The sequence below is a fragment of the Myotis brandtii genome, unplaced genomic scaffold, assembly GCF_000412655.1.
Source record: "Myotis brandtii unplaced genomic scaffold, ASM41265v1 scaffold667, whole genome shotgun sequence".
Classification (NCBI taxonomy): Eukaryota; Metazoa; Chordata; class Mammalia; order Chiroptera; family Vespertilionidae; genus Myotis; species Myotis brandtii.
In genome coordinates, this window is record NW_005370593.1 from 1,701,563 (window position 1) to 1,725,676 (window position 24,114).

At 39.4% G+C, this 24,114-nt stretch overlaps 1 protein-coding gene across 8 annotated transcripts in view; it reads left to right on the forward strand.

The window, feature by feature from the left end:
- Positions 1 to 24,114, forward strand: part of HEATR5A (HEAT repeat containing 5A) — a 97,858-nt gene that overhangs the window by 67,956 nt on the left and 5,788 nt on the right. For all 8 annotated transcript variants that reach the window (XM_014528978.1, XM_014528980.1, XM_005880985.2 and 5 more), the window contains 10 exons: positions 1,022 to 1,261; positions 3,390 to 3,571; positions 5,028 to 5,096; positions 6,988 to 7,167; positions 9,274 to 9,496; positions 12,456 to 12,704; positions 14,040 to 14,167; positions 15,596 to 15,743; positions 16,714 to 16,986; positions 18,942 to 19,166. In XM_014528978.1, the coding sequence (XP_014384464.1) occupies positions 1,022 to 1,261; positions 3,390 to 3,571; positions 5,028 to 5,096; positions 6,988 to 7,167; positions 9,274 to 9,496; positions 12,456 to 12,704; positions 14,040 to 14,167; positions 15,596 to 15,743; positions 16,714 to 16,986; positions 18,942 to 19,166 (1,917 nt within the window). The remainder of the gene's footprint in view (positions 1 to 1,021; positions 1,262 to 3,389; positions 3,572 to 5,027; positions 5,097 to 6,987; positions 7,168 to 9,273; positions 9,497 to 12,455; positions 12,705 to 14,039; positions 14,168 to 15,595; positions 15,744 to 16,713; positions 16,987 to 18,941; positions 19,167 to 24,114) is intronic.

The window sequence follows — 24,114 nt, forward strand, 5'->3', positions numbered from 1 at the left end:
AGGTTGATTGCACTTTTCTGATATCTCACCTACTTTTTTAAATTATACATTTATACTCTGAGCTCACTAGCTCAATTTTATTTTACCATTCTTTTTTAAAAAATATTTTTATTGATTTCAGAGAGGAAAGGGGAGGAAGAGAGAGATAGAAACATCAATGATGAGAGAGAATCATTGATCGGCTGCCTCCTGCATGCCCCCCACTGGGGACCAAGGCTGCAACCCGGGCATGTGCCCTTGACCAGAATCAAACCCGGGACCCTTCAGTCCTCAGGCCGATGCTCTTATACACTGAGCCAAACCAGCAAGGGCTACCATGTATTCTTTATACCTTGTAGTTTAGCCCTGTCCCTTCTTATTAGGAAAACATCAGTTTCTGTTGACTTCTCAGTCATAAAACAGGACTTTGCCATACTTTATTGTCTATCATAACACACTCAAAAAAAATGTTGACATACAAGATAACTTAAGAAAACCAAGTTGGTTTGTTTTTTAGCATTAGTTTTATTTTAACTAGAGTTAGTAAGCTAACAGTATAAAGAGGAAATAATTCACTACTCAGTCAGTGGCTCCGGTTATCAGGGCAATGTGAGACTACAATGACAGCAATGGGTCTATTCTAACAAATACTTTCAGACATTGTTAGTGGATTCAGGAACCTTCATAAATCCATTCAAGGCCACAGTGTTAAACAGCATACCCAGTACAGTCCACTACACTCCCTACTAGAGAATTTTGATCTTCCTTAGCACAGGAATTAGTATCCTAGTATCTAGTGTCATGTTCAGTTTTTCATTTTGAATATAATTTGGCAACTTTCTTGCTTTGACCTAGTTTGGTTCTAACAGCATTTCTTTAAATGCCACTGTTATATTTATTTAATAGGCATGATTACTTTACATTGTTAAAAGATGTATGATTGATGAACAGTAATTCTGGTCTGAATTTGAAGTCATTTGTATTCCTTCATAAATATATATTCAAATTGATTGTGATTACATGTACTCTTCCTTGATAAAAGATTTTACAGCTGTAACTTGTGTGGATACAATGCAAGAAGAGGAAGGTGATAAAGGGGATGATGCCTCAGTTCTGACCACCAGAAGTGATGACAGATCCCATCCTTTTACCAATCCCCGGTGGGCCACTAGAGTCTTCGCTGCTGAATGTGTCTGCAGGATAATTAACCAGTGTGAGAGTGCACACTGCGCACATTTTGACATTGCTTTAGCACAAGAAATGAAAAAAAGGGATTCAAGAAGTAAGTGGCATAATAATGCAAAAAACAAATATACGTAGAGATTCTTTCTGCTTATATGTTTAATATTAAGTTAAAAGATAGACCTAAAAGGTGGTCTTTATTCTTCCAAATCAGTTATGAAACTGACTATACCTTTACATAAACAGTAAGCATATATTTTTAATGTCTAAATACATTTTTAATTATTAAGCTTCTTAAATTGATATTCATAACTTGATTAATGGATTTAAGGAATGAGTTAAGTTTATAGAGAATAATCATGTTCTTAGAAAGTAGTATGTGTGTTAGCTACTTCCCAAAATTTATTTTCTGAGTTATAACTTACAACAATTTTACGTGTAGATTATTTTGTTTCCATGGATATTACTTAGAAAACATTTGAGCCTATCTCAATGGAAACAGTTATAAGACCATTTTAACCTTTTATTCGGTTTCATTATTTTTACCTAAATATGTGTGTTATGGTTCGATGTCTGAATTTTTAATTTACTTCAGTACATGTTCAAAGCAGCAATGCCCATACCCGAATGCCTTGAAAATGTTCTTTACCAATCAAAAGAATTATAAAGCAAAATGTTTCTGTCAGCAGCCTGAGAATATGAATTAGGTATCTCTGTTTCAGTGATTTTTTTCAAGTAGCATTTATTGCATCTCTTATTTGTGGTGAGCATGTGCTAGATACTGATAGTATAAAATCAGTATATCATAGATGCTTACTGATTCCTGTGCTCCCAATTAAAATTGTAATTGGCACTTACCAAGATGAGTTAGTTTTTTTCAGTGTGGCCTATAGCTATTCTTTTTTGAATTAGTCTCAAGTATATTTTAGGTAAAGATTACTTGTACCCTAAACATTTTACTGCTGGAACATTGTTAAATGATTTTCTTATGTTTTTCCCTGGTAGAATTATTATGCCAAACAATGTGTTGTAGGAATGAAAAGAATTTTTATTTATAACTAGAGGCCTGGTGCACGAAATCTGAGCTCGGGTGGGGGAGGGAGGTTCTCCTCAGCCCAGCCTGCACCCTCTCGCAGTCCAGGACCCCTCATAGGATATCGGCAGTTGGACATTCCTCTCGCAGGCCGGGACCCCTTCACTCTTTACCACCTGCCTGCTCGCTGCTCTTTACCGCTCGGGTTGCTGCTCTTTTATGCTGCTGTGGAGGTGGGAGAGGCTCCCGCTGCCACTGCACTCATCAGCCGTGAGCTTCGCTTCTGGCTGAGTGGCGCTCCCCCTGTGGAAGCGCACTGACCACCAGGGGGCAGCTCCTGCATTGAGCATCTGCCCCCGATGGTCAGTGCATGTAATAGCAAACAGTCGTTCTGCCAGTCATTCTGCCGTTCGGTAAATTTGCATATTAGGCTTTTATTATATAGGATTTTATAGTGACTAATTTTTTCATATTCCCATCACCTGTATATGTGACAAGACATGCAGAAACAAGATAATCTAGTTCATTTAAAACACTACATAAAACTTTTTTATTTTTTATTAATCCTCACCCAAAGATGTTTTTCCATTGATTTTTAGAGAGACTAGCAGGGAGGGGGAGAGACAGAGAGAAAAACATTGATGTAAGAGAGACACATTGATTGGTTGCCTCCTTGCACATACCCCAACCTGTGCTGGGGATTAACCCTGCAACCGAGGTATGTGCCCTTGACTGGAATCGAACCCGGGACCCTTCAGTCTGTGGTCCAATATTCTATCCACTAGCCAAACTGGGTAGGACCATAAGACTATTTTTTAAAGGAACATTGTGTTTTAGCTTCAACTTGACATAAAAAGAACATATTACTGACTAATTCATCAAAACCCAGTCTCCTAAGTATCTTCTAATGTTGAAGGTACCAATAGCACTCTTTTAAAGGATGATAATTCTGCCTTTGGTTTTTGAATAGCTGTAAAACTACTTGCTTTGGAATAGTGTTCTTGTGTGTGAGTATTTACAGTGGTGGAGTATATCCAGCTTTAATGTTTTATTTAAAAAATGATAAAACAAAACAGTAAATCAAATCAAAGGTACTTAAAAGAAAGTCTAGATTATGAAATTAAATTAAAAACTTAACATAAATCTTAGCTCCAGCATACTCTTTTTCTTGATAAGATTTTTTTTAATCTTGTAGGTGACTTTTTGGTGCTGCATCTTGCCGACTTAATTCGCATGGCTTTTATGGCTGCCACGGATCACAGTGACCAGCTCCGTCTTTCTGGCCTTCAAACGTTGTTAATTGTTATTCGGCGATTTGCAACTATCCCAGAACCAGAGTTTCCAGGACACGTGATTCTGGAACAGTATCAAGCCAATGTAAGCACTTTCTGCAAGAGATGAATTATTAAACACCCAGATAAAAAGCCTATTAAACTAATTGGCATGTCACCTTTTAATACATAAATAAGTGTATATATCTGCTTATATATCACCATTATAATTAGTATTTAGAAAATGCATATGTTTGAAGAAGAAATCTTCATGTAAAAGCAAAATAGAACATAAAAAGGTCTTTTATAACTTTAAAGATTAATTGTAATAATTAACATCTTCATGGTAATTTGGGGAAATAAAGAACTTTAGTAATGAGACTTTTTACAAAATATCTGAATAAGCTTAAAATAACACTAAATCATTACTAAACATATTCTTTAAGCTACATGCATGTTCTATTTGCATATCATTGTTCCTAGAGTACATATAACCACCTTCATTGTTTTTCTGGACGTAGAAAAGAGTTCAGGGTTCTAGTACTGTAACCTTTTTAACTGATTGATGCATTGAGCCATTTGGAAGAACCAGTAAGATAACAGAATCATCACATTACATTACACCATTCATCCCAGAGTACCTCTCATTATGATTCAGAGGCAGCTTCTTTTTCTTTTTTTTAATATACTTTTATTGATTTTAGAGAAAGAGAGAGAGAATCATCGGTCAGCTACCTCCCACACATACCCTGACATGCACCCCAACCAGAGATCAAGCCCACAACCAGGGTAGATGCCCTGACTGGGGATTGAACCCGAGACCTTCGGTGCACAGGAGGACACTCAACCAACTGAGCCACACCAGCTAGGGCCAGAGACAGTTCCTGACAACTAGCAGTTAGGAAGACGAGAGCAGTTCACCAGTTAGCTAGCAATCTCCCATCATGTCTTCCCAGCTGGTGATGCCAATGTATGCTTGAGGAGAAAGCAAAAGGAAGGGAGTGGCAGTACTTAGAACTATCGTATTAGTATAAAATATTACAATTCAACTTAATTAAAGGCAGCTCTGTTATATTTGTAGTCCTCTTAAAATTGCAAATGATAGAATAAATACAACTCAGCAGAAAAGGAAAATAGTTTTCAGAAATCGTATTTGGCTCTGCTTGGTTCCACACTGGCTTTATTCTCAAATTTGCTCTCTCCAAGTTCTATCAAGATGGTTCTCTAAGAAGCAACCAGATTCTTATAGAGATTGTGCTTTCCCAGTACTCCCAGCAAGTCTTAAGGGGAACTTTCATTGTCCCAGCATGGGTCTCTGGAGCCAGGCAGTGCTGTCAGCTCCATAGCAACAACATGGGCTAAGATTTGGGGAGAGAGAAGGTTCCGGAAAGGAAAATTGGGATGCTCTTAGGTAAAAGCAAAGGACAATATACTGGGTAAACAAAAACAACAAGTGTTCTTCATAATACCTGCTATAAACAAATAATTTTAATAACATTAAAAAGAGGAAGCTTGTGCTGTCTTACTTATTGACCTTGATATGTCATAAAATTTCTTGCCAGGTAGGAGCAGCACTTAGACCAGCCTTCACTTCAGAGACAGCACCTGATGTCACTGCCAAAGCATGTCAGGTAAATGCCTAAAAAGACAAAGCTTAACAAATAAAACCCTCTCTTTAGAAGCAATTCTCCAGTTATTATTTGATACCCGGGTTCTATATTATAGTTTTCTGTTACTTAATCTCAGCTGTTCCTTCTCCTTTACTTTTTAAATTTGGAGAACTTCCTCTCCCTTTAGTGTAACTGCATGGTAATCCAGTATATGGATAAGTCATAATTTATGGGTGATAAATAAATGGGATTTTTAATGGTTTGCTATTTCAAATAGTGCTAGAGTGAATAGCCTTCTGCGTACATCATTTGACTGGATGCAAGCTTATCTGTAAAATAAACTCTCCAAAATTGAATTGCTGAGTTAAAGAGGATATTATAGGGGTTTACCAATTTCATCTCCTACCAGTAATGTATACAAGCAACTGTTGTCCATAGTCTGAGCAATTTTGTGAGTTGTCAAACATTTAGATTTTTGTGTATGTGATGGAGTAAAAAGGGTGTATCAATATAGTTTAGATTTGTATTTCAAGTGAGATTGAATGCTTTTTTACATATCAAAGACCCATATAATATACCATTCTAAATAGGTATTTTTCTTGGAGTGGCTGTCAAAAACTCAAAATCCAGCCCTGCATGACCTGAAATTATTAAAAGCAGAACTAGCTTGAATTGAGTTAATTATAAACATAATAAAAGATTGGTTTTAGTCAGTTCTTTCAACTTTATTTTATTCAGTTGTATTTAGGAAGTGTTTGAGTGCCTTTGATACTCAGAGAATTGTTTCAATGTTGTACTGAGCCTCTTTTTTTTCTAACCAGAGGGTGTTTTGTGTGTGTGGTGTGTTTTTTTAATTGATTTGAGAGAGGGAGGAAGGGAGAGAGAAACATCCATGAAAAAAAGAAATATTTGATTGGCTGCCTCCTGCACACCCCTTACTGGGGATTGAGCCCACAACCCAGGCATGTGTCCTGACCAGAATCGAACTGACAGCCTTTCGGTGCACAGATGACACTCTACCAAGTAAGGTCAGGGCTGTACTGAGTTTTTATTTTTCAATCATTTTATTATATGTGTTTCTGCTGTAAGTCACTTGAAATTTTGTGAAATGGGGCAGGAAGTGATTAAATAGATGGAAAAGGTAAAATACGTTTTCTCTAGAAGATAAATACCATGACACCTTGGAAAACCATAAACATTCCTGATAATTGAGTAAACTTTTTGCATTGGAAAATTATTAATTATGTTTATATTTTAAATTTTTTAAGAAAATTTTAATATCTTATTTCCCAAAGAATCAAAATCTTCTTTGGGGTTTTAGTGTTAGATGCTTTATCTTTTAAGAAAGTTACATTAAGTAACCACACAATTCAGTGTTTTTTTTAATATATATTTTTATTGATTTCAGAGAGGAAGAGAGAAGGAGAGACAGACAGAAACATCAATGATGAGGAATAATCGTTGACTGGCTGCCTCCTGCAACCCCGCACTGGGGACTGCAATCTGGGCAAGTGCCCTGAGCAGGAATCAAACTGTGACCTCCTGGTTCATAGGTCAATGCTCAACCATTGAGCCACGCCAGGCACAATCTCAAATTTTAAAGTAGTAAGATGAAATAATCAGGATTGAAGATTTAATTTAAATGTTAATCCAAACATTTATGAAAGTGGTACCTTCTGAATCTCTTTGATTCCATGTACTGATTAGTACTGGTTTCCTTGCTTCAACCTTAAACTTCATTTCCTTTTGAAATGCTGGCTTTTGATTATCATTATAAGCAGCTTCTCATTGGGTTTCTTGATAGCAAAGTGATTTCATTGACTAGATTCCTAAGATTTGGATGAGGTCTATTGAACTTACAGGAACATATTTATAATTTTTAACTGTAACTTCTTATTTTCTTAAAAACCAGGTTTGCAGTGCCTGGATAGCAAGTGGAGTTGTAAGTGACCTTAATGATCTCCGAAGAGTTCATCATTTGCTTGTTTCATCATTAACAAAAATACAGGCTGGAAAAGAAGCTCTAAGTCCCTTATATAATGAAAGTGCTTCTACCATGGAGATCTTAGCTGTGCTAAAAGCCTGGGCAGAGGTTAGTACTTCTTAATTAGTAATGGGAATTTTGGAAGTTGTTAATAAACAGCTTAGGCCATAAATTGAAATTAACTTTTTAAAACACAAATAAGTCCTTTTTTAAACTTAACAAAAGGCTTTCAACATATCATTTATTATATGTTAATTGATATTTTGGCGAAGCATTCTAAAGTGTTCTTCATTGTCTGTTATCTGCTGCTGTTAGCAGGGGCAGTCAGTCCTGAGCCAGACAGACTTTATGATAGCCAATGAAAATTAATTTTTATTGAAATCTGAACTACTAGAAATGTGGGTTTGCCTGCATGTTCTTTTAATTCTATAGTACATACTTTAATTTTGTATGCTGTTTTATAGATGACTTTTGAATATTAAATAATAAGTAATTTCCTTTTCTAAGATTAAGAAATCTTATACAAACAATGCTTAACTTTTCTAATCAGGGAGAAAGCTCTATTATTTTTAATTTACTATGGAAATGTTTAAGGGGATATGAAAGTGGTTATAATAGTGTAATGACCCCACTTATACCCATCAACCAGCTTTAGCAGTTACTAAACTTGGCCAGTCTGGGTTCATATATCATTTTAATGAATGTGTATAGTTTTACATTACAACTGAAAGAATTAATATGAAAGAAAGGGTTTCCTCCAGTATAGCTAATATAACTAATTAAAACCTGAAGATTATAGAATCTCTTTTTTTTCATTATTTAGTTTTGACAAATCTTTTCTTAATTAATGAAACCAAGAGTTTTTTAGATAGAGAAACATCAATTTGTTGTCCCACTTATTTATTAATTCATTGGTTAATTCTTGTATATGCCCTGACCAGGAATCAGACCTGCAACCTTGGCATTTCACGAGGATGTTCTAACCAACTGAGCCACCTGGCCAGGGCTAGGGTTGATAAATCTTGGTTAAGAAGTAGTTCTGGCCTTAGCTGATTTGGCTTAGTGGATAGAGCTTCGGCCTACAAACTGAAGGGTCCCAGGTTTGATTCTGGTCAAGGGCATGTGCCCGGGTTGCAGGCTCGATCCCCAGTATAGGGCATGCAGGAGGCAGCTGATTGATGATTCTCTCTCATCATTGATGTTTCTATCTCTCTCTCCCTCTCCCTTCCTCTCTGAAATCAATAAAATATATTTTTAAAAATAAAGTAGTTCTTGTCTGGCTGGAGTATCTCAGTAGTTGAGCATCATAGGAAGTTCATAATCTGCTATCTGAAATCCTTGGCTCCAGATAATAGTTGGAATTCAGATTTTGGAAGTATGGGGCAATATGGAATCTATAATCAAACACATTAATATATCTGTAATAAACTGTTTGAATTCACACTGTGTTGGATGAATACCCTCACATAAGTTCAGTCAGTTTTGCCACCAGATTAGTTTTCCAGAAATTTACATTTTTTTCAGTTTACTAGATCTTAGATCTGTAGATAAAGAGGTAGTACAATCAGTTTGTGTACTATGTTGAATACTTTAACATCCTGTCTATAATAATAAAAGGGTAATATGCTAATTAGATCAGCTGTTTTCCCACATGAAGCCGGAGCCAGAGGGAAGCCTGGGTCCTTGGTGCCAGAGGGAAGCCGGTGCTGGCAGCCAGGGGAAGGAAGGCCTACTCTTCCACGAATTTCATGCATCGGGCCTCTAGTAGTCCTATAAACAGTCCATGTTAAGTTTATGTATGTAAAACTTTTGGTAGTGATTTAGTGGTAACTTTGAAAGAAAATACTTTTAGTATTTCAGTCTACTGCGGTTCAGACATGGCTACCTGAAATCTTATGTTGAGATGGATTTTAAGGCCATAATAAGGCTTAGTGAGAAAGAGTGCTGAGATCATTTAGTGACAGCTATCATGATTGTGAAAGTACAGAGTGGCAGCATGTTTACCACGGATTTTTATCCCTGATGTTTCTCATTGGATCTCTCTACCCCATTTTTGTGTACTAGTATATGGTTACACATGTATAACTTTAGGTATTACAATCCATTTCAGGTCCAGTATACTCAATGGTAAGTCTGCCTCCTCAGCAAGATAAAATACTGTAGCACCTTTCAACAGGCACAAGATCTTCCTATTCACAAATTAATTTTTAACAGGTCTACATAATCGCTGTAGAAAGACATAAAAATAACAAACAACCTCTGAAGACTACCTCCTGTCCAGAAGAGAGTGGTAGAAATGGGTCAGACTCATCACCTGGACTGCTTGACTTGGTCCACACAGACCTGGGCACACTAAGTAGGCTCTGGCTTGCTGCGCTTCAGGATTTTGCTCTCCTAACTCTGCCTTCAGAATTTGCCTCCCAACTTCCTATTGAAGGTAAGAGGGTAAATGTTTACATAATTCCTAGAGTGACAATAACTTCTCAACACTTTTCCTTTACTTAGCAGATAATGTTTATCTGAAATATTTTTCCCAGAATAATTTTCATTCATAGAATGAGCATGTGAGAGTTACCTCAGGTTAGACACCCTGAAGTTGATTGACTAGGTCATGAGGCATGTACATCTTAACTTCCAAGATACTGGCAAATTGGTCTCCAAAGTGGTTATAACTATTTATGTTACATGAAACAACAACATGTTTCTGTTTTTATTCCAGCTTTCTTTTTAATCACACTACCTGATATCAAACTAAACTACAAGGCCATAGTAATCAAACAGCATGGTACTGGCATAAAAACAGGCATATATGTCAATAGAATAGACTAGAGCAGTGATGGCGAACCTATGACACGTGTGTCAGAGGTGATACGCAAACTCATTTTTTTGGTTGATTTTTCTTTGTTAAATGGCATTTAAATATATAAAATAAATATCAAAAACATAAGTCTTTGTTTTACTATGGTTGCAAATATCAAAAAATTTCTATATGTGACACGGCACCAGAGTTAAGTTAGGGTTTTTCAAAATGCTGACATGCCGAGCTCAAAAGTTTCGCCATCACTGGACTAGAGAGCCCAGAAATAAACACATGCGTATATGGTCATGAATATTTGATAAAGAAGGCAAGAACATACAATGGGGTAAAGACCATCTACTCCAAGCATGTCAAACTCACAGCCTGCGGGCCGCACATGGTCCATAGCGAATATTTTTGTGGCCCAGCCAATATAACTGTGAGCAGTTATTACACTTATGAAGGGAAATAAGTCTCCTGTCAGATCCAGAATTACTGACGTTCATCTTGGGTCAGTTTTGAAAGTAATCACAGCGAACAAGATTTCCCCCGAAGTAGGAAAGATAGTAGCAGAGAAGAGATGCCAAGTATCAGGAAGAAAACATTAATTTTATCATTGCTCTTGTTCTTTTTTTTATACTATACTTTTCAAAATCTATGTTTCTATGAAAATTGAGGCTTTTATTTTTTTTGCAGCCCACATAAATTTAAACCTTGTTTATTTGGCCTGTGTTAGCCTTTGAGTTTGACATGCTTTGTCTACTCAATAAATGGTATTGGAAAAATTGGACAGATAGATGAAAAAAAATTAAAAGAAACATAGGATGTCTCTGTTTCACTATATCTCCCCACCATTATCTACACTAATAAAAGAGAAACATGGTAATTGGCGTACGACCGCTACCCTTCCCATTGGCTAATCAGCATATCCTTATGCAAATTAACTGTCAGCCAAGATGGTGGCCGGCAGCCAGGCAGGCAAATAAGAAAAACCCTAGAAACCAGCTTTCAGCCTGCCGGGATCTCAGAGCTGAAGTTATACATTGTTTCGATTATAGGATTATAGACAAACCAGATACGAAGCCTCAGAGCTAGAGCCAGAGCTAAAGCTGGCCCAGAATAAAATAAAAAAAAAGAGAAAAAAAAGGAGCGGTTGGGAGCTTCAGTCAACAACCGCCAGCCTGAAAGCAGCCCTCAGCCCCTCACCCAGACTGGCCAGGCACCCCAGTGGGGACCCCCACCCTGAAGGGGGTGTGACCAGCGGCAAACAGCAATCATCCCCTCATCCAGGCTGGCCAGGCACCCCAGTGGGGACCCCCACCCTGAAGGGGGTGTGACCAGCTGCAAACAGCCATCATCCCCTCATCCAGGCTGGCCAGGCACCCCAGTGGGGACCCCCACCCTGAAGGGGGTGTGACCAGCTGCAAACAGCCATCATCCCCTCATCCAGGCTGGCCAGGCACCCCAGTGGGGACCCCCACCCTGAAGGGGGTGTGACCAGCTGCAAACAGCCATCATCCCCTCATCCAGGCTGGCCAGGCACCCCAGTGGGGACCCCCACCCTGAAGGGGGTGTGACCAGCTGCAAACAGCCATCATCCCCTCATCCAGGCTGGCCAGGCACCCCAGTGGGGACCCCCACCCTGAAGGGGGTGTGACCAGCTGCAAACAGCCATCATCCCCTCATCCAGGCTGGCCAGGCACCCCAGTGGGGACCCCCACCCTGAAGGGGGTGTGACCAGCTGCAAACAGCCATCATCCCCTCATCCAGGCTGGCCAGGCACCCCAGTGGGGACCCCCACCCTGAAGGGGGTGTGACCAGCTGCAAACAGCCATCATCCCCTCATCCAGGCTGGCCAGGCACCCCAGTGGGGACCCCCACCCTGAAGGGGGTGTGACCAGCTGCAAACAGCCATCATCCCCTCATCCAGGCTGGCCAGGCACCCCAGTGGGGACCCCCACCCTGAAGGGGGTGTGACCAGCTGCAAACAGCCATCATCCCCTCATCCAGGCTGGCCAGGCACCCCAGTGGGGACCCCCACCCTGAAGGGGGTGTGACCAGCTGCAAACAGCCATCATCCCCTCATCCAGGCTGGCCAGGCACCCCAGTGGGGACCCCCACCCTGAAGGGGGTGTGACCAGCTGCAAACAGCCATCATCCCCTCATCCAGGCTGGCCAGGCACCCCAGTGGGGACCCCCACCCTGAAGGGGGTGTGACCAGCTGCAAACAGCCATCATCCCCTCATCCAGGCTGGCCAGGCACCCCAGTGGGGACCCCCACCCTGAAGGGGGTGTGACCAGCTGCAAACAGCCATCATCCCCTCATCCAGGCTGGCCAGGCACCCCAGTGGGGACCCCCACCCTGAAGGGGGTGTGACCAGCTGCAAACAGCCATCATCCCCTCATCCAGGCTGGCCAGGCACACTGCGAGAGGGCACAGGCCGGCTGGGGGACCCCCCTCCCCACCCCCCCAAGTGCACAAATTTTTGTGCTCCGGGCCTCTAGTATGTTATACTTAAATTTTAATCTGATGGGTGTGAAGTAGTATTTCATAGCTTTATTATTCCTCCTGAAACTGTTTGCTTCCCCTTTTTTGTAGGTGGTGCTTTCTATACAGCAGAGACTAGTGAAAATGCAAAATTGCATTATAACAATTCGTGGGCGCTTATCCTCCATGCTACAGCACTGTGGCTTACAAGCACAGGCTTCGTCGTTGCTGACCCAGATGAAGGAGCATCCAATCTCTCCAGGCCTGTAACACCAACTTCCATGTGTCAGGGATCATCATCTGGGGCTATAGCAAAGTCCCCTGAGGATGTCTACTCTGATAGATTCCATCTTATTTTAGGTCAGTAAAAGAGCTTCCAAGCTTCCAACCCTACAGAGTTTTTCTTGAATTGTGCCTCGCTGCCTGTCAGCTCTTTTTGGCTGTATTAGGTGTTATAGTCTTGATATAACTGAGTAAATTTGTATACATTTTATAAAATTGCAGGTTTAATTGTTAAGTCTAGAATTCTATTATAAGCTGACTTTAGATCAAATTGAATTGTAGAAATTGCAAGAGAAGCCTAGTTCTTTCACAGAATTTTTAAAAGACCCATGTGGTATCTACAGCTGTACTGAGGGGTCATTCCTCTTCCCGTATTCTAAAGAATTGCACGGTATTAGAAAAGTATGCTCAAAGGTACAGAATTGCAAACAGATATTTAATGTCAAAGATAAATGAGATTTTTATATTTATGAAGTTTAACACTTCAGTTTTTCTTTCCTGGAACTTTATTTTTAAAGTAAAGTATCTTTCAAAGGTACAGTGAGTTTCTAGAATAAATGGAATCAGTGGTTTTCATATTTTATCTATTTCCTTCATTACCTATAAAGAAGTTTTTGATTAAATGAAATGTGAGGGGTTTGTTTTGTTTTGTGTGTGTGTGGATTTTTTTTTTAATGTGAGGGTTTTAAAGGTTATTAAATTAAGTAAGCTTTTTGGGTCATAGAGTTTCTATTCCTTTCAAGGCCAGACATGACCAGATTTCCTGTATCATTGGTATATTAAAATTTTGTTTCCATTTGTCTTGACATGAGAGCTTTTTGAAAAAGGACTTTCATAGAATGAAGGATAGCGGAGTTACTATGAGTATAAGCCGTGCAGTTCAATTACCTCAGTTCACATTCTTGATGTATCCCATTGTAACTGACCTTGCGCAGATTAAATTGCTTAAACTCTACGTGTTCATTTTGTTCTCTCAGAAAAAGTGCTAATAATAGTACCTACTTCCTCAGGTATTGTGAGAATGAAATGAAAATATATGTGCAAAGTGCAGAGCCTGATACCTGATAATCACTCAACAAATTTTAGTCAGAATAAAGTTATGAAACTCTGCATGTTACATTCTCTGGGACAATTTATTGTGATTTTTACATCTTTTATTGCAATTTTATAACAACTGCACAGTAGTGCACAAGCCTAATGAGATTATTCTTTGTGTACATGCAGATGAAAATAAACTATTAAAAGACTTGCCTTATCACTTAATTGTTTAGAGTCCTCAATTTATTGTTGCTTGTTTGCATTACCTTCTTGCTAAGCTTATTTATACATCTTACCAAAATGAAAAATGAATTTTTAACTTCATGAGCTAAGACTCTCAAAGAAGCCTCTGTCTTTTTTTTCTGCTTTTTACAGGAATCAGTGTGGAATTTCTGTGTTCCTTGCGCTCAGATGCAACCATGGAAAGCATTACTGCTTGTTTACATGCGTTACAGGCCCTTCTAGATGTTCCTTGGCCCAGATCTAAAATTGGCAGTGATCAGGTGATTCGTTGTTTTTTGGTAGGCTTCTGTAGATATCAAAGAACAGGAACAGAAACATGTTCGGGTACTACAGCAAACAGAATGAACACAGAAGTAAAAAGAAAACTAAACAGCTGCACAGCTAGGCCTCAGGACTGGAATGCCGTCAGCAGCTGGGCTGACCTGGGAACAATCATGCTTCTGACTGCCGCTTTCTGTCTCTGCCTCTGCTGCGCTTCTCTCTGCTGCCACCAGCTAACCACTCTGTATAGCAGCTCTTCTGTCAAACTTCTTCGATGATGGGACAGTTCTGATAGTCATTGTCCAGTATAATAGCCACTAGCTACAGGTGGTGTTCCTTCTTTGCCTTTTTCTGCTTCAGTGCACCCTGGCTCCTCACATACATCTGTATTTTATATTCCATTTCCTTAAGAGAGAACCTACTTGGTTCATTTGGCTGCGTTACAGGCCCTCTGTAGCCTATTACAAAGTATTCCTGTTGTCTGAGTTCTCCCTCCAGGTCTTTTTAAGAGACTACTGAGTAGCCTATAGGTGGAGTCAGGCACTAATATCTGACTCAGTTGTGACCATGGTAAAAGGATCACTGTACAAAGTATGGCACTTCCTTTAACTGCTTTCCCAAGAGCAACTCTGCATTGGGCAGGCACCCTCAGCATCCGGTATTACCAGTATATAAAATTCTTATCATTGTCTCTTGGATGTTATGAAACATGGATGGTATGATTTCCTCTCTCTATATGGACTATTATTTACCTTATTGACACTATCATTTTTTAAGTTTAAGGTATTAATCAGGTTTCTACCTGACTTGGATTGTATTTGAATAAATTTTAAACTTTTTGTGCTCATTTATTCTGCATCTTAAAACAAGTATTATAATGATAGGTTTACTCTGTTATTTTCAAAGATGAAAGAAAGCCACTAGAGTAACTACTAGAAAAGAAAGGGGGAAATGAAGTATTATTTGTCCAGTGTATTTTATTTTTTAGAGAGATATGCATTCTGTGCTTATTATTCACTTTTAATGTCATACTTTTCCATTATTCTCTGTTATTACCAAAAAAAAATACACCTTCATATAAATCTGGGACTCTACATGACAGTCCTTGTGGGGTTTTTTAACCAAATTTCTCATCTTGTTTTGGAAGTTTCCCTTTCTGTTTTCCCACTTTAGGACCTGTGTGCAAATGACCTTTTGTCACAGTGCCATCTTCCACAGATCGGACAAAAACCAATCTGGAGTTGGTTTAAAGTGGAGCAGGTGTTACATAACTTTATTGCACTAACACCTTTATTCTTTTGTGAACAATTTGTTAAAATCTCTTTTTCTGGATTTTGTCATAGAATTTATTTAGCACTGGTTTTTGTGGGGGGTTTTTAAAGAAAGTATTTCCAATGCAATCTCCCCTAAATGTTTTCCTATGATAGGCCTTGGGTATCGAGTTGTTGAATGTACTGCATCGAGTAATTTTGACCCGAGAATCACCTTCCATTCAGTTGGCTTCACTTGAAGTGGTAAGACAGATTATATGTGCAGCACAAGAACATGTGAAGGAGAAAAGACGAAGTGCAGAAGGTGAATGTTAACCCACAATGCCAAATTAATCATGTAGCATCATTATTTTTTAAAGTATTGCTTATGTATCTATGTCATTCTGATAATCTGTTATGTGTAGCACAAAAAAAACATCTCTAGGTATGGCTATAAGTTCTCCCATTCACCTTTACATGTTAGCTTGGATGTTGTCCATAGCTAAACTACTGCTCCTTGAGAAAATGAGAATTTTTAACAAAACCCTGGAAGCGAAAAAAATCTCTTATTCTGATTGAGTACTTACACTAGCTGTAAGAGTTCACTAACGTACATGGAAAGAGCAACTAACATTTTTTAATGACTTAGATTTTGCAAAGTGATTAAATGCCTTATTTACAAGTCTAATTCAGTATTGGTGAGTTAATTATTCAATATTACATTTGACTACATATTACAGAAAACCCAACATAACAGTGGATTTAAAACTCAAGGACATATTCTCTCATCTCTCGCACGCGCCCTGACCGGGAATTGAACCTGCCACCTTTTGGTGTGTGGGACAACACCCAACCAGCTGAACTACCTGGCCAGGGCGGGGTTCACATACTTACGAGCACGATGTTAACGAGAAATTTTTTTTTAGAGAGAGAGAGAGAGAAACATTGATTTGCTCTTCCACTTATTTGTGCATTCTTTGGTTGATTCTCTATGTACCCTGATTGGGGATTGAACCCACAACCTTGGCATTTGGGGACGATGCTCTAACCAACTGAGCTACCTGGTCAGGGCCAACCAGAGAATATTTTAAGGCTGAGAGGATTACCAAGGATTTCTTTTGATTCGTCCCAGTAAGAAGTCATAATAAAGACAACTACTTTTATTTAATACCTAAGACTTTTGTCATTTAAATGTGTGGCCTACAACACCAGTGAGTTAAATTGCCATCTGCCAGAAGCAAAGTAAATACAAAGAAAAGAAGTGTTTATTCAACCCTATTCTTTCTTTCTTTTAGTTGATGATGGGGCTGCTGAAAAGGAAACCCTGCCAGAATTTGGAGAGGGAAAGGACACAGGAGGACTTGTGCCTGGGAAATCTTTGGTTTTTGCAACACTGGAATTGTGTGTATGCATTCTAGTTAGACAGCTCCCAGAACTAAATCCTAAATTGACAGGTAGCCCAGGAATAAAAGCTACAAAGCCACAGATGCTGTCAGAAGATGGAAGTAGATTGGTTTCAGCGGCGTTAGTTATCCTCTCTGAACTTCCCGCAGTGTGCTCTCCTGAAGGTATGCTGTGGTGTGTGGTTGCTTTACTGGACCTGGAAGGAGAGAAATGGTTTTAATAGGTAAAGGAGATAATAGTTGCTAATCCTTTTCTCATTAAAACAAATCTGACCTAAAGGTTTGGGTAATGTTATTAATCCTCGAAGATAAACATTACATCCTAGTAATTTGTTTTACTAAAAGGGTGTAAATAGACAGCATGTACTGCAGATATGTTTTTTTATGGTTGACAGTATTTTAAATCTGTCAGTGGCAGTTACTCGCTCTTGGGCTTTTTATTTTCTTTTTGTATACAATATCCAATGGACTTCCCCTACCTCAGTAATGACAGAAGTTTGTCATCATATCCAGTTCTATTTGGAATCAACTCCATTCTTTTAGTACAGCATTTTAAGGTTCTCCATAGGGCTCTGCTGAGTCACTGCCTCCTCTTCATTCCTTCTGGGAGAATTTTAAACCCAGGAGGCTTTATGCTCATCCCTGTTCTTTGCTATTGTCCATGGTGTTATATGATCCCGTCCCTTCTCTTCTGCTTAAAATTTTGCATTCCTTTGAAGTTCAACTCCATATGTCTTATTTCCAATGAAATTTTTTATCCTCTGGGAAATCTAGCACATAATAGGTACTCAGCACTTAATACTTTTCAATTGGTAAGCATATTTCTGCTTAAATGTGTCTTGACCAACTTATGTGCTACCTTATTTTTAAAGTGACTTTAAATTTCAGTTTGAATTAAAACCTATATTCCTTGTTCTCACACACTTCCTTTCTGCCACACCAAGAGTGGCATAAAAAGTGACTAGCAGAGGACAAGGGGTAAAAATACACTATACAAGTTTTGTTTAGTAGCATCTGGGAAAATTGACCATTTTAGCTTTAGTCTCTTTCATTTTAAATGTAATTGACTTTTTAACTCCTTTAGTAGCCGTTAAAACTTTAATATTTTGTGCTGAGTGGATTGCTACAAATTCCTTGAAAAAAGTTTAAAATGAAGTCAAATGGGCAGTGCCAATGGTTTTGTAGCATTGTGAATATACTTAATGCTGCCACATTGTACACTTTAAAATGATTAAAGTGGTAAGTTTTATATTATGTATATTTTACCACAATAAAAAACAAATGAAAATAAATTCGACATTTGCCAACTTCCAAGTAAAACAAAATAAGACTGCAAAAGATACTGTGATACAATTTAAATAACATTTTCAATTATAACCAAAATACAGACAGTCCTGGGGTTACATTGGACTCGACGTACATCATTTCGTGGTTACGTCGCCATCGCCCATTTATTTATATAAAAAAAAAAGTTCTATCATTTCAACGTATGTACATATGTGCTTTATGTTTTTTATTATTTATTTACCACAAGTAAAGGTCAGGAATTGTTACCTTTCTTTTAAATTTTTTTACTGTTTCACTTCATTACTGCTGTGTATGTGCTCCATGTGAGTGACGTAGGTGCTTATGTATGTGGGTTCCGACTTACAGTGAAAATCACATTACATCACGCCATAGGAACGGATCTCCGATGTAACCCGAGGACCTACTGTAGAATCCAGTCTTTCTTTTAATTTATTTTTATTGATTTTAGAAAGGAAGGGAGAGGGAGAGAGAGATAGAAACATCAGTGATGAGCAAGAATAATTGGTCAGCAGCCTCCTGCACACCCCACACCAGGGATCGAGCCCATAACCCAGGCATGTGCCTGACTGGGAATCGAACCATGACCTCCTAGTTCATAGGTTGCTGCTCAACCACTGAGCCATGCCAGCTGGGCTGATTCAATCTTTAAAATCTAAAGGTTATTTAAATTATCTTAAAAGTTATAGTTCTTTATGAAAAATAATCTTAAAAGCAAGAACTCTTTGACATTGTCTTATCACTGATGATTTCTTTTTAGGAACTATATACATAGACTGAAATACAGAGTATTTTTTTTGAAATGTATCTTACAGGAAGCATCTCAATTCTCCCTACCATACTGTACCTCACAGTTGGGGTCCTGAGAGAAACTGCTGTGAAGTTGCCTGGGGGCCAGCTCTCTTCCACAGCTGCAGCTTCCCTGCAGGCTCTGAAGGGAATATTATCTTCTCCCATGGCCAGAGCAGAAAAGAGCCAGACTGCTTGGACTGACCTTCTCCGCAGTGCTTTAACAACAATTCTTGACTATTGGGATCCAGGTAATTAAAGTTTTTTGGAAGCTCTTGTTTTAAAAATCAAGAGGGACCATTTTTTGAGAAGCTGTTGACTTGATTATGTTTGGTAGTCTCACCTGAAAGAGACCATATTTATTACATAACATGGTTAGAGAACGTAAGTGGATAGAAACATCTGTGTTCTCATTTTAGTATCTTTAACCTGTAATACAAGTAAATGAATGGCAGCCTGTATGGTAAGTTGACACGAGAGACCTTCAAGTGTAATATTGTGTTAATTTCAAAATATAGTATGATCTATGACTAGCTGACAGAACTTTTTACATGCATAGTATACTGAAAAGTGCATAAGCTAGCTACGAATTATAAATAAGACCAATCTGCCCAGCCAGTGTGACTCAGTGGTTGAGCACTGACCTATGAACCAAGAAGTCACCGTTCATTTCCCAGTTAGGGCACATACCCAGATTGTGGGCTCAATCCCCAATAGGGGATGTGCAGGAGGCAGTGGCTCACTGATTATCTCTCATTGATGTTTCTATCTCTCTCCCTCTTTCTTCCACTCTCTGGAGTCAGTAAAACTATATAAAAGAAAAAGACCAGAAAAATATGTTTTGGAGGCAGAGTTGTTCCTGGCTGCTGGGAGAGGGACCAGGATGCTCTCAAGGGTGATGCCCAGTTTTTCAGCTTGAACATCTAGGTAGAAGAAATTCACTGAAATGGAAGATTAATAGGAGCATATTCCAGGGAATGGGTGACAATCAAGGAGCCAATTAAGAGACAGCTTAAGTCAAGATGCCTGAGATACATATGAGGTGGGGACATGTCGATGCCTCCTCAGAGCCCAGGCCTTGTCTTAGGAAGGGGCAAGATATTTATATAAAACTAGAGGCCCAGTGCATGAATTCGTGCACCAGTGGGGTCCCTCAGCCTAGCCTGCAGGGTCGGGCTAAAACTGGCTCTCCGACATCCCCCAAAGAGTCCTGGATTGCAAGAGGACGAGGGACCCCACCAGTGCACAATTGGGGCCCAGGAGGAATGCGGAAGGTTGGCCAGCTGTGGAGGGACCATAGGAGGGCTCCAGGGCGTGTCCAGCCTGTCTCGCTCAGTCCTGATTGGCCAGACCCCAGCAGCAAGCTAACCTACTAGTCGGAGCGTCTGCCCCCTGGTGGTCAGTGCATGTAATAGCAAACAGTTGAGCGGCCTTAGCATATTATTAGCATATTACGCTTTGATTGGTTGAACAGCCGACCGGACGACCAGACACTTACCATATTAGGCTTTTATTATATAGGATATTGATAAGAGAAATCAAAAGTTACACATAAATAGAGAGATATATCATGTTTATAGATTAGAAGGCTCATTGTTAAGAAGCCAATTATCGCCAAATGTATCTACGGAATCAAAGGCTTTTCTTTTTATTGTTTTATTGCTTAAAGTATTACAAAGGGGAAAAAAAAAAAAAAGAAAAGAAAAAGACCAATCTGGTTCATATACTCACCTTAGCACTTAATAGCTAACTAACTAGCCAAGTTACCCAACTTCTCTGAGCCTTAGACTTCTCATTAACAAAATAAGGATATTGCCCTGACCGGTTTGGCTCAGTGGATAGAGCGTCGGCCTGCGGACTCAAGGGTCCCAGGTTCGATTCCGGTCAAGGGCATGTACCTCGGTTGCGGGCACATCCCCAGTGGGGGATATGCAGGAGGCAGCTGATTGATGTTTCTCTTTCATCGATGTTTCTGACTCTCTATCCCTCTCCCTTCCTCTCTGTAAAAAATCAATAAAATATATTAAAACAATAAAAAAAAAAAAAAAAAAAATAAGGATATTAAGTTGCAGGATATGTTAAGGCAGTAACATAATATATGAGAAGCATCTCGCTTATTACCTGGCATATATCAATAAATGATAGCTAGTATTATGTTCAATGTCCATTAAAATTTGTTTGCTCTTGTTATGTTCATTTGTTTGCTCTTATTATTATGTTCATTTTCAACATATGTTATAGTGATTGTAAGAAGTCTTTAGACAAATTACAAATTATTTCCACTTTTCTTATTCTAGTAAGGATAAACGTCACAGTTCACTATATTCTATTTCATATGATGAAAAGGTTTCAGTTGAATTCAGCATTTATTGACCTCCTATTTTGTACCTAGAGTTGGGAATCTAGTACCTATAAATTACTGTAGGGTATAATTAATAACATAAGTTCTCCTTGAAGGTGACAGTAATGTCTTAATAATCGCTCAATTTCTAGTACACTAAAAAGAAAGAGATTAACTGGCAAAAATTAGAGTAATCAGCTCTGAGTAAATCAGGCAGAGTGTCACAGGTAGGGTTCTCTGGAAGCTCATTCTAGGATGGAGTTTGGGGAAAGGGGGCTTTATTAAGGAACCAAATATGTGAAAGGAATATGGAAAAAGCAATTTGGGGCAAACGAAGTCACACTACAGTGCAGGCCCTCAAAAGTGCAATGAACCTGAGAGCTCTAGAGATTGCCCGTCAGAGTGTCCCACATAGGACAGAAATGGCCTGGCCTTGATCCCCAGATGTGGATGGCCCAGGAAGGATGTGATTGCAGTCAGGGCAACTCAGTAGCTAAGGCCAACTCTGAAGGAGCGGCTGGGCAGCACCTCTGTATCTGCCACAGAAGGCTTCTCAGAAGAATCCATTTCTTAAAGGATTAGAGACATTATAGGTAGGGATTCCAGGCACAAAATTTTGATCGAACACCTGGAAACCTAATGTAAGTAAGTACATTTGGGGACAGCAGATAGAGAAATGAGAGAATGTGGGTTTGGGGGGAAAGAGTAAGAAGGTGGTGAATGATGAATTAGTAGAAAAAGATATGCGTTGAATGGTATTTAGGGCCAAAGGATGGAAGATTTGGCATGATCTCAGTGGTATTGCTTTTAATATGCATGTGAAATTAGGGTTTTAAGGAGAGTAAAGTGATTTGCATTTCTAAAGAATCATTCTGGCAGCAGTATAGAAAAGAGAGCAAGATTGTTGGAGATGAGATAGTAGCAATAAGGATAAAGAGGAATAGAATACTGAAAACTAAAATACTAAGGCTCTACTAACAGAATTTACTGATAGTTTGGTTTAGGAGTTGAAGGGTAGAGTGAGTAGAGCACTCAGTACCATGAACAGAAATACCATGGTGAGCATTTTCAGGGGAATATACTGAAGTTAAGTGTGAATTGCCTGTAGGATAGTCAAGTGGAACAGAATATATAGAGTCTGGAGTTCAAGAAAGTAGTCTGCACTAGAGGTGATTTTAGACTACCTGTATTAAGCAGTTATTGGTGCAACCTATTAGATGGTTGAGATCACCCAACTTTAGTTTACAGAGCAAGATGGGAGGAGATTCAGAAGAGAATGCAGTCACAAGCAATAAGAAAATGAAAGTGGTCAGAAGTGTAAAATACAGTGTTGAGGTACAAAAAAAGAGGTGAGGAAGGGGGAGGTTCAAAGTATAGGCTCCTCTTGACTGGAAGAAGAAGGTAGAGATGAGGTTGGAGTTGGAAGTTTTAGGGAGGGAAACATGCCCCTATCTAGGCAGGAAATAACATTAACTGAATTTTAAAGACTTAACCTCTACCAATGAGAGCAAAGGAAAAAAGAAAAGGACCAAAATACTATGTCCAAATTTTTATGTTGACAGTGATTGTGAGCATGCCTCTTTCATCACATACAAAAAGATGTGTTTTGTTGTGTATCAGGGAATGAGGTTAGGAACTGGAGGATTTAGGTTGGCTACTGAGAGAAATTAAAGAAGCAGCTGATCATGACAGGAAAACCATTTGCTACATAACAAATTATTGGCTTAAACATTATCTGATAGTTATGGGTCGGGAATTCAGAGCAGCATAGCTGGGAATTTCTGGCTCAGGGTCTCTTATGAGGTTGCTGTTAAGATGTTGGCAGGACTGCAACTAGAGCATCCACTTCAGAATGACTCATTGACTCAGTCAAGGCTGATGGCAAGAGGCTTCAGTTTCCCTCTGGCTGTTAGCAGGAGGCCCCACTTCCTTACTGCATGGGCCTCTCCTCGGGGCGAATGCTAAGGGAACCTTGCATCTATCCTAAATAAAAGAGAGGGGGCTGTAATTGGAAAAGAAAAGAGAATGGGAATAGTCATGCACTGCATAACCACATTTCCATCATTGACAGACTGCATATACAGTGGTGGTCCCATAAGATTATAATTGATTATAAGAAAAACTTTTTTTTGCGACATTATAAGAAAAGGCTGGACCAGTCTATGATGTTGAATTGACTGTGAGTTCTGGGTGGTTTCATTAAATAAACGAGGAGGAGACTGGCTCAGGATGCTGTCCACCAGAGGCTGGAGCCAGAAGTTGGCCAGGGATCAGGAGGAGTGGCCTGGGGCAAGGGACAGCCACCACACCCACCCCTGCTTGCCCCTGCACTCACAGACTCACTTCCCTTCCTTCCATTTATCTTTGTCTCTCTTTCCTCCCATTCCTGTTCCTCTTACAAACTCACTTCCTTTTCCTCCGTTTCCTCATTATCTTTCCTCCCAGCCCCATTCCTCTCCCTTTTATTGTGTCTCCTCTCAAGTTTTATCTCTCTGGGTCTCTTTGATCTCTGCTCTTCCTCTCTCCCCTTCTCTTCCTTCCCTCTCTCCCTTCCTCCCTCCCTCCCTCCTGACATCTCTCCCGCTGAAGGTGCCTCCCTCAATAATCCTCCCCCTGATACGCACATACACACACACACTATCTTTTATACCGAATTTTTCTGTAACTTTTCTAAATTTAGATACATAAATATTTACCATTGTGCTACAGTTGCTTACAGTATTCAGCACCGTAGCATGTTGTACAGGTTTGTAGCCTAGGAGCAATAGGCTATTCCATCTAACCCAGGTGTGTAGAAGGCTCTACCATCTAGGTTTGGGTAAGTGCACTCTATGATGTTTTCAAAAGTAGCAATCCAG